Source organism: Populus nigra, chromosome 16, assembly GCF_951802175.1.
Source record: "Populus nigra chromosome 16, ddPopNigr1.1, whole genome shotgun sequence".
Lineage (NCBI taxonomy): Eukaryota > Viridiplantae > Streptophyta > Magnoliopsida > Malpighiales > Salicaceae > Populus > Populus nigra.
Genome location: NC_084867.1, coordinates 13,646,574 through 13,664,085, shown reverse-complemented (window position 1 = coordinate 13,664,085; position 17,512 = coordinate 13,646,574). Strand labels below are relative to the sequence as shown.

The 17,512-nt window shown below is 33.8% G+C and overlaps 2 protein-coding genes across 4 annotated transcripts; both read left to right on the top strand.

The window, feature by feature from the left end:
• The first annotated feature begins 714 nt into the window (after positions 1-714).
• Positions 715-3,916, top strand: LOC133675229 (cysteine and histidine-rich domain-containing protein RAR1). 2 transcript variants are annotated; one of them, XM_062096544.1, is made up of 5 exons: positions 715-979; positions 2,029-2,111; positions 2,317-2,483; positions 3,190-3,383; positions 3,480-3,916. In XM_062096544.1, the coding sequence occupies exons 1-5, from the start codon at positions 875-877 to the stop codon at positions 3,573-3,575; spliced, it is 645 nt and encodes a 214-aa protein (XP_061952528.1). In that variant the 5' UTR covers positions 715-874; the 3' UTR covers positions 3,576-3,916. The 2 variants fall into 2 exon arrangements, with proteins under 2 accessions (XP_061952528.1, XP_061952529.1); XM_062096545.1 differs by lacking the exon at positions 715-979 and adding an exon at positions 1,023-1,931.
• A 4,786-nt stretch (positions 3,917-8,702) lies between these two features.
• On the top strand, positions 8,703-15,595 carry LOC133675645 (LRR receptor-like serine/threonine-protein kinase ERL1). 2 transcript variants are annotated; one of them, XM_062097079.1, is made up of 27 exons: positions 8,703-9,026; positions 9,655-9,793; positions 9,893-9,964; positions 10,076-10,147; positions 10,244-10,315; positions 10,407-10,478; positions 10,583-10,654; positions 10,783-10,854; positions 10,953-11,024; positions 11,105-11,173; positions 11,514-11,585; positions 11,671-11,742; positions 11,870-11,941; positions 12,038-12,109; positions 12,186-12,257; positions 12,357-12,428; positions 12,526-12,597; positions 12,708-12,779; positions 12,864-12,935; positions 13,024-13,095; positions 13,185-13,253; positions 13,338-13,409; positions 13,514-13,587; positions 13,710-13,841; positions 13,931-14,269; positions 14,427-14,797; positions 14,956-15,595. In XM_062097079.1, the coding sequence occupies exons 1-27, from the start codon at positions 8,909-8,911 to the stop codon at positions 15,304-15,306; spliced, it is 2,958 nt and encodes a 985-aa protein (XP_061953063.1). In that variant the 5' UTR covers positions 8,703-8,908; the 3' UTR covers positions 15,307-15,595. The 2 variants fall into 2 exon arrangements, with proteins under 2 accessions (XP_061953063.1, XP_061953065.1); XM_062097081.1 differs by lacking the exons at positions 9,655-9,793; positions 9,893-9,964.
• Positions 15,596-17,512: the final 1,917 nt, after the last annotated feature.

Below are 17,512 nucleotides of genomic sequence, written 5' to 3'. Positions count from 1 at the left end.
CATAAACTAACCTAACCTTAATGAACAAAAATTCATATCCTGCTTTTAACCTTAAAAAAACAAGTAAAAAATATGGGTTTTAGCTTTCTTCCCTCCATATCCATCTGGGACAAGGTCAAATTGAAATCAAACATTGTATAAACCCAATCCAATTTGAGTCCTCACCAACTTTCAAAATAACGAAAGACTATAACTATATTATGTATAATAAATAAAGTCATAATCTAATATCATAACCGTATAATATAAAAATAGTATTGTTATACTTACAAAACAATAATATTTTTTTATGTATTATAAAACAATAATATTATTATTAATCTTACTTTTATTAGTTATTTGAGTTGAAAGCAAATCCTAGTACAAGTGTTATTACTAAACTCAACTTAATTTAGTTGGTTAATTTAAGATTTGGATCATTATTTGAATTATGTTAGATTAAAAAAATTAGATTGAAATTAATCTAATTAAATCTGATTAATTCAATTTGATACTATGATAAAAAAATTAATTGATTTATTTTTTAAATCAGAGTTGTTCCGATAAAAAAAAAACTAATTTGATTTTTTCTCAAATTAAAGTTGTTTTAATTATTATTTTTTTAAAAAAAAACCTTAATTATTTTTTTGAATTAATTAACCGACCAACGAATGAACAAGGCATGTGAGACTTCAAGTTTAATTAAAGACTTTAAACTACATAATCTAACAGCGGGACCGACAACAACTTTGTAATGTGTTTCTAGAATAATCAGAAGACAAAACTGAACTCAGAAGACGACTTAGATTCCTCTACTCGCTCGAACGCAACTCTTTCTTCCACTGCTCTCTGTCTCCATCTTTAAAACAAAAGCTAAAAAGAGAATTATTTATCCATGGACCAAACCGAGGTACCTAAGCTTCGCTGCCAGCGAATCGGCTGTGACGCAACTTTCACCGAAGACAACAATCCCGATGGTTCCTGTACTTACCATGATTCGGTATTTCAACTTTTCTTAATTATTAACTTTTGTTTTTGCAGTTGATACAATTTGGGGTTTATGATTTATAGATTTAATTGCGATAATGTGATAGCTTTTTGTGTTTTGTTCGATTCCTCGTGTAAAGGGAAAAAAATTGATGTTTTTAGAGAAATATAGGACAAGGGAGTTGTTATCATCTGCTCTTAAGGTGGTTGATTTACTGTGCAAGAGAGGATTGGGTAGAAAGTTAAGTAATTTTTTTCATGATTTAAGTAAAAAAGCTGACAAATTTCGTTATTCTATCCGCACGGCATGGTTTGATTAAAGATCATGATGATTGTTAAGAGCGCTGAATCTTGTCAGTGTGGTATAGGGAAGAGTACTGATCTTGTCAGAGTGGTATAGGGTATCTTAGATACCTAAAATGTTCCTCGTTTACAATCATTGTCTTTGATGTTTCTCAAGCACAGCTCCACCAGGAAGAAAATTTTCATGCTTTTAACAGATGTGAAAAGATGATAGTAAATTCAATTGTTACTTAATAAAAATGCAGGATAAGGATGTCATATTGAATCCAGGGAAACAGTTCTTAAAAATATATTAACGTGTTCAATGTGCTACATATTATAGGGTTATTAAATGCTTAGATTCAAATAATGGCTATTGTGTAATGGAATCCAAAGATCCCTGTCCCAACAGTGAGAAAATGGATTTTATCCATTTATTGTTCAGCTTCATGCATTTCTTTTTCAGTTTCTGCCTTATGTTTTGTAGAAATTTGTATTTTGATAGTCTTGGACTTTGGTAGTACATATGTTTTTCTATTATATCTTGTGCAAGGTTATCATATTTGATTACAGAAGGAAAAAATTTCTGAATATAGTGTGCGTTTGTGTATTATACTGATTAACCTTTTCCTTGCTTACTTTGATGCGGTTTCACTGCATGTGCGGATATGCATTGACAGGGGGTAAGTCAGAGTTTTTTCTTATGATTTACTTGGTTATTTTGAAAAAGAAATAGGCTTTTTATTCATTACCTTAATCTTGCTTAATTCCATTTTCCAGCCTTTCTTTCATGATGGAATGAAAGAGTGGAGTTGTTGCAAGAAAAGGAGTCATGATTTCAGCTTGTTTCTGGAGATTCCAGGGTAGGTCCTGTGCCCTCATTTTTCTGCTACTTTTCTTAGGTATATGTGAATATGGCAGGATTTCTGACAAAATATGACTTCTTCTTGGTTGAATGAATTAGCTCAAACTGGTCATGGTTGATATTTTGTGTTTACATTTGCGTTGATAATATGCTTATATGTCTATCAGCGATGGTCACTCAAAAGTTTTTTTCCTGTGATGAAGATGTAAAACAGGTAAACACACAACTGAGAAACCAGTGTTAGCAAAGGCGACTCCAACTCCCACCCCAAAGAATCCATTTTCTCCTCCCACTGCAGCTCCTGCTACCAACTCATCCTCAAAGGAATCTTGCCCTAGATGCAAGCAAGGCTTTTTTTGCTCAGATCATGGTAGTGTCATTTGAATGCTTTTAATAACCACAACAATTGATATTACAGTTTTAAAACCAAACTGAAAACTTTTAATAACCACAACAATTGATATTACAGTTTTAAAACCAAACTGAAAACTTTTAATAACCACAACAATTGATATTACAGTTTTAAAACCAAACTGAAAAAAAAAAGGGAAAGAAAAATTATCTATCTAGATTATATGGAAGTGATGTATGAACCGTTTCATTGCATGGAAGCATGTTAGTGTTTGCATTATTGAATTGAAAATCCATCAAGCTCTGTTAACACAAATATGATCCTCAGAATGCTAGCTGGTGACAAATTGAGAAATACTTCCGAGAGCTTGTAAGATCTTTTAAATTGTGCAAAGCAGCTTAATTTTTAGTTTTGGGAAACGGTACCCCTAAGAATCCGCTACTTGGTGGAAAAACTTCTTTGGCATGGCCTAGGATGTTAAGTGAGTGGTAAGGAGTAAACTTCCAATTTTCCAAGTAAAAGAGTTAGTACAAGTTTAAGTGAATAAAAGGTTTTTTTGAATTGCACAAGCAGTTGGCTTCATCTTTATTATTCCTTTTGTGGCCATCTTCACACTGTTGAATCAATTTTGTAATTGGTGCATTTTAAACTCCCATGTACCTGGTTTCCCCACTATACATCGATTGTTTGCTTTTAAAGCTGAAGCACTTCATGTCCTTTTTAGGGTCACAAGCACAACCCAAAGCTGCACCAGCTAAAAGCTGTGCTTCTGCTCCAGCAAAAAAGGTAGTTGATATAAACCAGCCCCAGACGTGCAAGAATCAGGGATGTGGTCAAACTTTCAAGGAGAAGGATAATCATGAAACTGCCTGTAATTACCATCCCGGGCCTGCTGTTTTTCATGATCGAATGAGAGGGGTGTGTATAATTTACTGCATTTTTACTTCCAGCCTGCTCTCTTATTTTCTTTTTCTTTTTTTACTAATTACCTTTTAATTACATGTAATTTTGCAGTGGAAGTGTTGTGACATCCATGTAAAGGAGTTTGATGAATTCATGAGCGTTCCACCTTGCAGCAAGGGCTGGCACGATGCTGATCCAGCATCTTAAACTGCAGGTGTTGGTCAGGATTGTGAATTTCTTCGTTCTATTCTACGGGGTTGTTCTACTGGAATTAACTTCTAGTGAATCCATCACGTTTGCTTTCCCATCATATTGTTGTGACATTGACCTTCAATGGTTTTTAAAGAAGAAACCAGGACAGGAAGATCTTCCCTTTTGACACGATTTAGTCTATGAACTTGCAGCATTTATCCTTCAGTGAGCCATGAAATTAGTAAGGCTCATTTTTTCTTGAAACATGCCTGCGTATTTAGGCTATTCGTGTATAAAGATTGGTATTTTGTGGATTATCTTAAACTTGAATTTCAATGGAGAAACCATTATATCTATTTCCCCCATTAAAAAAGAAGCCATTTTTTTTCCTTTATTACAAAGGGCATAAATCCTAGTAAACACAGAAGCCATTTTCAACCCTCGATGTTTACAGGCTACAAAAGGACCAAGATTTGGGCTTATGATTTGTTGTGTAGTATCCCACCACTCCCAAGTCCAAAGCCATCAAAGACAATGTAACAGGCCACAAATCCTTAAGTTTTTATTCATAGCCTATTGCAGGAGTCCTTTGCCTTGGTAAGCCTTGGTGCCATCTTCTGGAGCCAGTTTTTTTCACCGAGGCATCGTTCCCCATATCCTTATAAATTAGGTAGTTTTAGGTCCATATTTTTAAAATTAAAGTGTTTGGTTTTTTTCTTATAATCAGTTAAAAATTGTGTTTTATTTAAAGCACGTCAAGACCAAACATACCCTAAGATTAAGGCTGTCCCTTTATCTCCACCATTGATGTACCATCATAGCTCAATTAGAGAATTCATGAAAAATTAATGGCTGCCTAACACTAGAGTTAAACCGTAGTTGGAAATGGACAAGGAGTGTATCCTTTCACTTACCAGCTAGGTACCAAGCTTCAAGCTTTGTACAGCAGTGAAATACCCTTTGGAGCTTCACTTGAGAAATCCTCCTCAACCTCAAGGGAAGGGAATATGCATTAGTGCAAAAGAATGATGGGTGGGCACTGGCCACAAACTTCACATCAATTTCAAAGGAAAGAATAGTGATAGTCTTTCTTGACAAAGCAGAGCAGTGTACGGATAGCAATCACGGGTCCTATGATGGGTGTCATCAATACTCCATCTTTATTTCTCTGCCAAAACAACTCTGGTTTGGGTCCCGCAATTCCCTAGCCTGCTAAATGCTCACCAGACATCTAAATATACACCACAGCACAAGAACAGCCACAGGCACAGCAGTTGTTGCTTGTTCCAACACGAGTCTTGATTCCTTGGTCTACTGTTTGTCTCCTCTTTCCATATCTTTCACCGCTGCTAGGAAACCACGCATGCATAGTGATTTCTTCGGGGCATAGGGACAACAATTACTTACAGAAGAACCAAGTAGCATCGACGAATGTTTTTGTTCAATTTGTTTTCGAACTTGAACTCTGGCTAATCCACATGGCAAATAGGTGTTAGAAAGAAAGAGATCATCTATATTCTCACTCAATGATTGCAAATCCTATCCTGCCCTGCCCTTGTAGAGAAAACAAAACAAATGCTTCACTGGGTAATACCCAGCATCGAAAACAACAATTGTTAGGGAAATAACGACGATTTCATTATCGAATAGAAAAATCAGCAAGGTATACATGTGTTTCTTGAACCCTAGAAAGTACATTTCACCTTTTAGTAAGATCACATCAATCCCAACTTTTTGAGACTCTATATTGAAATCCACCACCGTACATGAATAGGGTCCCACCTAGTTCTGCTGCAGGTAATGAGCTCAGATTGGTGTCACGCCGGCAATACAAGCAGATGGCTGAAACCGGCGGGGCAGTCGCTGGTGCTGCTGGCTACTGCTCTATTGTTACTGTTTTTTATGACAACTAGCTATGTGTCAGGGTGTGTTATTTTCTAGAGATTAGCAGGTTGTTTCAGATTTTTTACAACGTGTATTAACTGTTGAGATTTCTTGTCGTGAAGGAGATTCGGGGAGAAGCTAAAAGACAGCCAAAATAAATAAATAACACAAAAACTTTTAAGAGCAAAAGGGACGGCAGAAATCACACTTAAGATTATAGGTTTTTTTTTAAATATAATAATTCTCAATTGCCTCTCTTTTAAAGATTTATAAAGTATTAAATAGATCAGAAATAATAAATTAATTCAAATTTTTTTAAAAAAATCATATAAAAAAATGAAATCTAAAAATAACAAGAAATATTACAAAAATTATCAAAACCAGAGCTTTAATGAGAGATTTTTAAAATTTAAAGATTCAACAGTCGGAGTAGTAATTTTATGCTATTTTAAAGAAAATGATTTTCAAAAACTCCTATAAAAATTTGAGTGTAATTCAAATATCAAATTAAAAGTTATAGTAATTTTGATTTATTATTCTAGTTTAACGATATCAAACCTCATGTTACTTCTATATGTGTCCCACTGATCATAAAAATATTTGTTAAGTTATCTATGTAACATGTTTAGGATATATTATTATCTAGTTGTCAATTATTCGAAATTACTCATTATCGCAAGCCTAATTACACTATGGGTTTATTGTTCAATGCTTCGACGGACTAAAATTACTAAAAAAAGGTTGAGAATAATATGTTTTCAAGTAATTTTTTTAAAAAATAAATAGTATCCCTGTAAAGTAAGATCACGAGAAACAATTATATTAATCACTTTGAATAAACTTTTTGAATTGGCTAGTTGATTCAAATGTATTAAGTTTTTTTAATGTCCAATTTATATCTAGAACAATGTCACTTTGGATGAAACTTTTTTTAAAAATATTGATCGATTATTGTTTGAATTTTGATTACGTTACCTTGATAGTAAATCAATTCATTGAGTTATCAAGTCATGAATCAACCAACTGAATCACTCAAGTTTAACCATATTATTTTCTAGATGATTTAAGATCTACTTGATTGAAGCTAAATTTTTAATCAAGAAATCAATGAGTAAACTTGTTAGGCCAAACTTGATAAATATAATAAAATTATAATTTAAAATAACTAAAGTCATGAGTTAGTATTCAGGATATGATATATTGATCTAAAACGATATTGTTTAAAGAATTCTTTAAAAAAAACAAAATTAAAACTATATTGTTTCGAATAAAAATCTAAAAAATCAAATCCTGTATCAGTAGTATCAGATCAACTAACACCTATTTAGACATAAAACCTAGTATGGTTTGAGATCAAGTTCATATATCATCGGATTAACACCCGGAGCCAGCCCGGAATAATATCAACGATGAAAACTACTTTGGAGTCATAAGCGACAAAAGCAAATTAAGCTCGAGAAAGAAGAAGCACGGGGCAGCTTTATACATAGCAACCTGTTTATTGCAAGGGTGCTGACACCTGCAGTTTGCAGACACTGCAAGCTCCTGTCCTCTCCAACCCTTCGTGTTTATTGTTTTTCTCAGGACAATCTTCGTAGTTCTTCTTCCTAGAACGAAAGAAATTCAAATTCAAAAGCTAAATACATGTAAATAGTACTACTGTACACCAACTAAACTACTTGTTTTTTTCTTCGGCAAGAAAATCTACTTGGTGAGAAACCATTTTGTCACATGTATACTCAGTTCATGCAAGTCAGTTTTTGCTACCATAGACGCAGTTTTTAAAAAAAAACAATGTGGTTTTAGCCAAACATATTGATGTGTTTTTTATAAAATTTTATTCGGGTTGATTAAATCTCGAGTTTGTTTGAGTTTTTAACTGAATTATATATTTTTTAAAATTTTTTTCTTAAGCTTGTACCAATCTAAATTTCAGGTTGGAGATCTTATGTCTGTGTTTTGCAACAAGAACAATTATTTTAAACATGTTTGCTCATTCATGTTCTAGTCAATGAACGAGCTTTCCTTACAAAGGAGTCACTAAACTCATGGTGACTAGTTAAATAAAATAAATGATGTCAGTAATATTGATAATTTTTATATATTTTTTTTAAAAAAAGGAAAACAAAAATTGTTGTTGACTAGGAAGTCTATGATAGGCTTCATAAATCAACTTGGTGATTAAAAACTTGTCCGGATTAATTATTAATTGTGTTTGATTAGTTCAATTTCTTGTTTAATTTCATTAATATTTGTATCAAATTTTGTATCTTCAATTTCTCGTGCAATCTTGCAACTCAAATCAAGTTTAACATTTATAATTCCAACCCTTACTGAGAGAGAAAAATAATTATTCTATGTTACGATTTTATTTTTCATGAAATAAATTAATATAATCAAGATTTATAAATATAATCATAAAAAAAAACTGATTTTATTTTACACAAGTTGCTTTAAAATTATATAAGTAGACAACATAAAGCCTTGGTCGGTCCAACCCCCTCTTCACATATTTTTCTCATGTTACTCACATTACTATATTGCTTAACATAATCGTCTCTTCTTACATTTATTAATTTAAATATTAGAAGTTCTCTATTTCAATAAAGAAAATTGTTTTTGCAAGAGAGTATGAAAGTCAACCGTTATCTCACCGGCTAATTGTAAAGTCACTTTACTGGCCAAAAACATAATTATAAAAGGTTTGATTTAATTATATTTATAAATTTATATTTTACCTATTTATTATCATTTTTTCTTATTTTTTTAAATAATTTTTTAGTTTTTCTTTATACTTTTTTCTGGAAAAAAATTATTTATCATTCTTTACACTTGCAATATCTATCATCTACACACTTGATCTATTTATACTAATTTTTTTTTTATTTATTTTTTTATAATTTTTTTTTATATTTTTTATGCTTATTTTTGGAAATTTCTTAATATAATCTAAAAGTAAATAGTGTTTTATAGTAGTAATTGCAATATTATTTTATTTTTTTATTATACTAAAAGTTAATTTGAGATATAATGTTTATTTTATTTTATTATATGTAAGTATTATTTTTTTAATTTATTATAATAAAATAAGTATAAAAAATATCTAATCTCAGATTGTTTTAGAAAAATAACAGATTAAAAAAGGTTGTATATTTATTTTTTATTAAAAAAAATATTATCTGATTCATGAGGGAACATGTGTTAAATAGCTAGTACGAAACAAAGCAGGTCAGTCCACTAACGTCTCTTCACCGCCGTTTGTTCCTCTCTCTCTCTCTCTCTCGCTCTCGCTCTCCCCACTCTTCTTCAATAAATTCTGTGCTATGTTTTAACTCGCTTCCTTTCAGTTCACGCCAAACGAATGCTGCCTTCTTCTCTATCGCTTACGATGACAGCAGAGAACATCAAGACTCTTGTACTTAGCTAGTGTCTTGGACACTTAGTTCTTGTTTTCCTGCTAGTTTATGAAAAAAAAAACAACGAAAGAAATGAAACTACTAGGGGGTTTTGAGCACTGTCTGGCAATGGCTGTGGTGCTTTTACTATTTCTGTTTCCGCTCGTTTCACCACTTAACGATGAGGGTACTACCTTTTCTTGTTTGCTGGGTTTATCAGGATTTTTGTTGTGTTTTGGAAACAAAAATTAGCTTCTCTTCTCGCCTTTTCCATCTCTGGTGTCCTTAGAAACGGTGTTTAACATTGTTGAAAATGCTGTTTTATCGTTGTTAAAGATGGTACTAGAATTATGTTTTATTTGTTAAGTATGCAGTGCTTCTGTTTACTCCTATTTCACTACACTTAACAATAAGGGTACTCCTCTTTCTTACAGACGTTTTCTTGTTTAATGGGTTTATGGGGATTTTCTGTGTTTTTCTGTGTGTTTTGGAAAAACTTTCAGCTTCTCTTTTTGCCATTTCTGTCTTTGGGCTCCTTAAAAGTGGTGTTTTTCACTGTTGAAGATCGAGTTTTTAGCTGTAGCCTATAAAATGGTACTAGAATTCTGTTTTATTGTGTTTGTAAGTCAAAGAGAGGGGAAAATACAGTGAGAGAACCCCAAGAAAGCTTAGGGTTTTTAAAGATTTTCTCTTGTTTGACTTTTGTTTAATAAATTATTCTGCCTGATCAAAAAGCTTGGAAAGTCATTTTTTTTAAATGGTTTTAAGGGTTTCTTGTATTGAAAGAGAGGGATTGAAATGAGGTTTTGTTGCAGGGAAAGCTTTGATGTCTATAAAGGAATCTTTCAGCAATGTTGTTAATGTGCTTGTTGACTGGGATGATGTGCACAATGAAGATTTCTGTTCTTGGCGTGGTGTGTTTTGTGACAATGACAGCTTCTCTGTTGTTTCTCTGTAAGCCCTTTGAAGGCAGTCATTTTCTTTACTTGTTGAGTCTGCAATGCTTTGCAAATTTGGTTTTTATTAACTTGCTGGTGTGTGTTTTCTGTGAAGTAACCTGTCAAATTTGAACCTTGGTGGTGAAATTTCTCCTGGCATTGGAGATTTGAGGAACTTGCAATCCATGTATCTTCTCTTTTCACCAAATTTTTTCGCAGTACTAGTTCTATGGGACCTATTTTGTTCTTTTTGGAGTATTTTGATGGTGCTTTTTTCTGTTTTTTTTTTAAATTGCAGAGACTTCCAAGGGAATATGTTGACTGGTCAAATCCCAGAAGAGATTGGCAATTGTGCTTCTTTATACCATCTGTAATACTCTGCAGTCATCTGTTTGTCTGATAAAATTTGATTTTTTGAATTTTTACTGTACTGATGTTGACATGTGGTTTGCATTGTGGAATCCAGGGATCTTTCTGGTAACTTGCTTTATGGTGACATTCCCTTTTCTCTATCAAAGTTGAAGCAACTTGATACCTTGTGAGTTACTATTTTTTTAAGTTTCATTCACTATGCTTCAATTGGGATTTTTATAATTTTCATGATTGAGTAATTTTGTCCTGCAATGTAGAAATTTGAAGAACAACCAGCTTACTGGTCCTATCCCTTCAACCTTAACCCAAATTCCGAATCTGAAAACACTGTGAGTCCTTATAGTTAATGAAGTTGTGGTTTGGTGTTTATGAATTTCTAAATTCTTCTTATTGGTACTGATGCTATTCAATTGGTGCTTGTTTTCCTGTTCAGTGACCTTGCTAAAAACCAGCTGACTGGTGAGATACCAAGATTGATATACTGGAATGAAGTCTTACAATACCTGTGAGTATTTCAGTTATTGGCAAGGTTAAGAACCCGTATAGGATTTTTTGGCTTCATTGTAGTGCTCCCATGCATGTATGTTCATACGACTGACATTTTTCGTTGAATTATCCCAATATGTTTCTCAGTGGATTACGCGGCAATTTGTTGACTGGAACATTGTCAGAAGATATCTGTCAGTTGACTGGCTTGTGGTATTTGTAAGTATTTGATCTATCTGATTGTGTTCCTGGTGAGCTGTTTGTTTACTTAATTTTCAGTTATTCGGGACTTCAAATTTATTTATTCTCCTTTCCAGTGATGTGAGAGACAATAAACTAACTGGCACCATCCCCAGTAGCATTGGCAACTGTACTAGCTTTGAGATACTGTAGGTTTGGCGGCACAGACTAATTTTAAGTTATTCATCAGTTTTTTATGATGTATTAACTTTTACTTCGATAATTACAGGGATATATCATACAATCAGTTTACTGGGGAGTTACCATACAATATTGGCTTCTTGCAAGTTGCTACGCTGTATGTGTTTGATTTTGTATCTAACTTGTTATAAACCCCTTCTAAATGATTATAAGCAAGATGAGGCATCATTTGGGAGTGTGGTTGGACTGGACCTTTTGCAAATTCTTGATTTTTCTTAAAAAGCTTTATATTAATATTTTTTTAGTGTTTTTTTTATTGTTTTGATTTATTGATGTAAATAATAATAATAATAAAAAACATTATTTTGATGTATTTTCAAGTGAAAATCACTCTAAAAAACACCCTGCATCACAATCCCAACCAAGTACTACTCGAATAGTCTTTTTACTGTGTTTTTGGAAATATCAAAACAAGTAATTGTGCATCTTTATTTTAGGTCTCTTCAAGGGAATAATCTCACCGGGAGGATTCCAGAGGTTATTGGTTTAATGCAGGCCCTTGCTGTTCTGTAAGTGTGAAATTTAAAATCTTGAAGGTTTATTTTACAGCATCATGATCTATGGTGTGTACTTGTTACTTTTCTTGTGTTGTAGGGATTTGAGTGACAATGAGCTAGTTGGACCAATTCCCGCAATACTTGGCAATTTGTCATACACTGGGAAACTGTGAGTTCATAGTGTTATTATTACTTTTTTATGAACAGTGGAAAGTGTGAGTTCTATTTCGTAACAGATGAAGCTTGCTACTGGCTCTTTCTGTGGTTATATCAATTGTTCTTTGAGTGCGCCCCAGGTATCTTCATGGAAACAAGCTCACTGGACCAATTCCCCCTGAACTTGGAAATATGTCAAAGCTAAGCTATTTGTAAGATTCCTCATGATTTCAAGGTTTCCAAATGTGTCTGATTATATGCATGCATATTTTATTTTATTCGGTAACTGACCAGAGCATTTTTTTTAGGCAATTGAATGACAACCAACTGGTTGGCAGCATTCCTCCTGAACTTGGGAAGCTGGGACAGTTGTTTGAATTGTGAGTTTCCTGTGATTAAATGCTTTCTACGTTCTCTTTTAAACGTTATTTACTGAATTTCTGTTTTATGGATCAGGAATCTTGCTAACAACCATCTTGAAGGGCCCATTCCACACAACATCAGTTTTTGCAGGGCTTTGAATCAATTGTAGGATTTCCTATGTCCAGGCTGTTTGCAACTATTTGAACAGTGTCTTATGTTTCTGATGTGAGCAACGAACCAACTGGTTTTGTCTTACTTTTGTAGCAACGTGCATGGTAATCACTTGAGTGGAATCATACCTTCAGGTTTCAAGGATCTTGAGAGCTTGACTTACTTGTGAGTTCTGGAGGCCATATTTGGAAAGTTCTTCATATTTTTAGTTTCATTTTGCACTCATTTCCTGTCATTTAACTAAAATGTCTTGAATCTTCAGAAATCTCTCATCAAACGACTTCAAAGGCAGTGTTCCTGTTGAGCTGGGACGCATAATCAATTTGGATACATTGTAAGTTTCCTCCTAACACTGTATATTTTGAGATTAATCTATTGTAACACTTAGTTTTGGAGAACTTTTAAACTGTAATGCACCAGTCTTATGGATCTCATTGTTTTCAGGGATCTCTCCAGCAATAACTTTTCGGGGCCCATTCCAGCTTTGATTGGTGACCTGGAGCACCTTCTCACCTTGTATGTCTGTCTGGAAGTGCAATTTTTCTTTGAATTTAATTGTATCCAAGAACTTGCTAATCTACTTTCTGATGTGTACACCAGGAATTTGAGCAGGAATCATCTTCATGGACGATTGCCTGCTGAATTTGGGAATCTAAGAAGTATACAAATTATGTAAGCTTCTTACGAACTGTTCTTTTTACCCTTGGATGAAGTTTATCTGCCCCCATTCGTGATTGTACGTAATCATATCTTCCCACAGTGATTTGTCTTTCAACAACGTGACTGGTAGCATTCCAGTGGAATTGGGTCAGCTGCAAAACATTGTTTCTCTGTAAGTTCAAAGCCCAGACAATGTCTCCGCTGTACTCCTTTTGACCTTCATAAATTTTTACCACGTACTAATTTGTTGATGGATGGCAGGATCCTGAACAACAATGACTTGCAAGGAGAAATCCCTGAGCTTACCAATTGTTTCAGCCTTGCCAATTTGTAAGCTGTTTTATTTGGTTCTCTTCAATGTTTCATTCTTAATAGCTATAGAATGCTACTGTAAAATGACTTTTTACGTGTTAGGAATTTCTCATACAACAATTTATCAGGAATTGTGCCACCTATTAGAAACTTGACACGGTTTCCACCAGACAGGTATGGGGAGAATAATAGTTTTGTTTCTTTGAAAGTGCTTAAAATGAAAATTTCCGACAGTTTACTATAGAAATTCCTTGTAATCTTTTGTACTACCTTGCCAGCTTTATTGGAAATCCTTTGTTGTGTGGCAACCGGTTGGGATCAATATGTGGCCCCTATGTCCCAAAGTCTAAAGGTAACCCCTCATCCGCTACATGTTCTTTTGAACGCTTGTTTTTGTTATTGACGTGGTCAACTCTAATAAAGAAGGTTTTGAGTTTTATCTTGAACTTGTCTGTTTATCTTCTGCTGTTTCAGTAATCTTCTCTAGAGCAGCAGTTGTCTGTATAACGCTGGGATTCATGACATTATTGTCCATGATTATAGTTGCGATTTACAAATCCAACCAACAGAAACAATTGACGAAGGGATCCAACAAAACTGTACAAGGCATGCATTTTACTTGATAATTGTTCTTTTTATGTTTCCCGTTTTGCTTCTCTTTCCCAAGTACTCATGTTTGGTTTATTTCTTGCCAGGTCCTCCAAAACTTGTGGTTCTTCACATGGACATGGCTATTCACACCTTTGATGACATAATGAGGAACACAGAGAATTTAAGTGAGAAGTATATTATAGGTTATGGTGCTTCTAGCACAGTATACAAGTGTGTGCTGAAAAATTCCCGGCCACTTGCAATTAAGCGACTCTACAATCAGTATCCATGCAACTTGCACGAGTTTGAAACTGAACTTGAGACCATTGGCAGCATCAGACACCGAAATATAGTCAGCTTACATGGTTATGCACTGTCTCCTCGTGGAAACCTTCTCTTTTATGACTATATGGAGAATGGTTCTCTGTGGGATCTGCTTCATGGTTAGTGAACTAAACTTTCCCATCTGTTACCTTGTGTCCTCTTATCTGGTTATCATGTTCAATGTAGTTTCTTGTTTATTTTTATTCTCTGCCAAACCTCCTAATCATACGTTCTCGCATTATATTGCTAATGGTTTTTTGTTGATATCAATGGCAGGACCATCCAAAAAGGTAAAGCTTGACTGGGAAACACGCTTGAAAGTAGCAGTTGGAGCTGCTCAAGGACTTGCTTATCTTCACCATGATTGCAACCCTCGAATCATCCACAGGGATGTGAAGTCCTCAAATATCTTGCTGGATGAGAATTTCGAAGCTCACTTGTGTGATTTTGGAATTGCTAAATGCATCCCAACCACGAAAACTCATGCCTCAACTTTTGTTATGGGTACTATTGGCTACATTGATCCAGAGTATGCCCGCACATCTCGGCTAACTGAGAAATCAGATGTTTATAGCTTTGGCATTGTCCTCTTGGAGCTTCTTACTGGGAAGAAGGCTGTGGATAACGAGTCTAATTTACAGCAGCTGGTATGTATCTCAAAATATATGCTCATAACCATTTGATTACTTATGTTGGTGCTCAACATGGATAGGTGGCAACATAGAATCCAATTTAGTTGTTTTAAGCTTTCAACTGTTCATTTTCCTGAAGATAACTTCTACCTTTGTCATCTGTTTTGTTTCAGATTTTATCGAGGGCTGATGATAACACTGTAATGGAAGCTGTTGACCCAGAAGTTTCTGTTACATGCATGGATTTGACCCATGTAAAGAAGAGTTTCCAACTAGCACTATTGTGCACCAAGCGCCATCCCTCAGAGAGACCAACCATGCAGGATGTGTCCAGGGTCTTAGTATCATTTGTTCCAGCTCCTACAAAAGCTTCTCTTCTTCCAAAGCCTTTTGACTATGCCAAATTTGTCATGGACAAAGGACAGCAGCAGCCAACACTTCACCAGCCACAACTTCTGCAGGAAAACAACTCTTCTGATGCGTTCATGAGGTTCAAAGAAGCTGTGTCAAAGAATACTCTCTAAGTCGCTGACCCCAATGCACCCTAGGAAAATTCAGCGATAAAAAATACCAAATTTTTGTCCCAAATGGGTTTGTTTAAACTGCCCCCTTGTATAGATTTTCAACATCTAGGAATGTTTCGGCATGTTTTTGCTAATATTAAGCTCAATTGCTTTTACAGTACAAGGGATTAAAAATCCCTTTCGGATAGCCTGCTATTGTAGAACTTTTTATACAAGTAGCTCTACAAACTCTAATTTATTTGGGTGTCAGTCAGGACCGTTTGGTGCAAGAATTGGGTTTAGCATCTCAGTTTTCTCGTCTTCTTAAAATGCTTTTCATTGAATGGAAACTGCAGTCGCTGAATAAAAAACCACTTGGTTAGATGAAGTTTTATAACAATGGTTGATCGTTAAATGATTGCGAAAAGTTGCTTATTATAGTAAAAACGTTAGCATCACGGGAGGACCATCCCTTCCACTGTACAAGTGGCGAAGGTGGGCTTGATGCAGCCCGAGTGGAGAAAAGGGGCTGTGAGGAAGAAAAGCAAGATGCAAGGTCCCCCCTGTGAGAGACAAGATGTGTACTATATATATATATGATGGAGCAATCATGGAGACGAGCTTGTACTTCACAGGGAACATGATGACTGGGTCGTTCAAAGGGCAATTTCAAGAGCAAAGAAAAATGAATCATTCTTCCTGTCTCCTGCCTCGTTTAGTCATCTTCTTTCCCTTTTCTTCCATTTAGATTTTCGCAACATAAAAAAACAAGAAAGTTACCAATCGGTGAAAATCAACCGAGACAAATTCCCCTTAAGGGCACTTTCCTCTTCGGAATTTTAAAACTAAGAAAAAGACGCCAAACAACCCAATGAGCAGCTGCTGGTGATATCGGTCGTGAAGTGCGAGGAGGCCCAGCAGATTGCTCGTCCAAGGTCTGTTCTTAAGGGCACTTTCCTCTTCATGTTGATAAAGTCATTAATTCTTCTTTTCTTCTTCTTCTTTTTTAACAATGGGTATTTCTATCTTTATTTATGAGCTATTTTCTCCATATTAGATTCTAAATTCAAGATTATATTTGTTATCATAAAAAAATATATCAGCAACATTTAATTAATCATTTCAAGATGTGTACGAAGCTGTAAACAAAAAAATTATTTAACCTTTCTAAATTATAGATCAAGGTTTGAATCTTATTTTATCATTAAATAGGTTGACTGGGCTAAGAACAAGTAAAAGAAAGAAAGAAAGAAAGAAAGGGAGGTATTTTAAGCCTTCCATTTCACTCCTACCCACCCATCTTTCCTCCCAGCTTACGAAAGCATCTTATTTTTCTCCATGCCTCACCATCACTCATTTGCCTTCAATAATCTGTTCATCACGCCAATTAAAAACACATAAATCAAAACTGAACCCTATCTACCAATTCCTAAACTGTTTAGAGAGAGAGAGAGAAAAAAATCCCATCATTTTGATTGATGAAATTATGATAATAATAATTTTATTTTTATTTTTCAAGGAGTTTCTTTCTTATCTCTTGAATTTATGATTAAAAAATAAATAAAATAAATTTTTGTGTTAAAATAAAAAAATACTTTGAAATTTAGGTGAATAATATATTTTCTCCATGTTTTACTTTGAAGTCCTCTAACATTTAATTTGATACTTTTACTATAATTCCAAACCTAATTTCATTTAATTAAATTATAATAAGTTGCTTGAAATCAATTCTTTAATTTAAATTAATTCTATACTGTAATTGAATTCAATCATAGCATTTAATTTAAATTTAGTTGAAAAATAAATCAAATTTATATGTTTGGAAGAGATAAAATTTAATTCATTTTGTTTTTTATATTATCATCTTCACTTTAATCTTTTTCATTTAAAAATATATTAAAAAAGAGATGTATAGATGTTATTTTGAGAAATCTAGTTCTGATATTAATTTCTCATCTTTAGTATAAGTTTTGTTTTAATTTTAGAGACTAAATTACAATTGAAATTCAATTATTTACATTAAAAATGATTACAAAGATTAAGTTTTATTAAATTCTTGAAATTGAATTTCATTCAAAAAAAATCCAAACATTTTGTAATTAACGATGTAATTGAAAGGGAAAAAAAGTTAGAAAACTAAAAATAAAAAATAAAAAATAAAAAATAAAAAATTCATGCTCAAATAAACATTAAAGCGAGATGAAGTTTCCCACTTGTTTGGGTATAA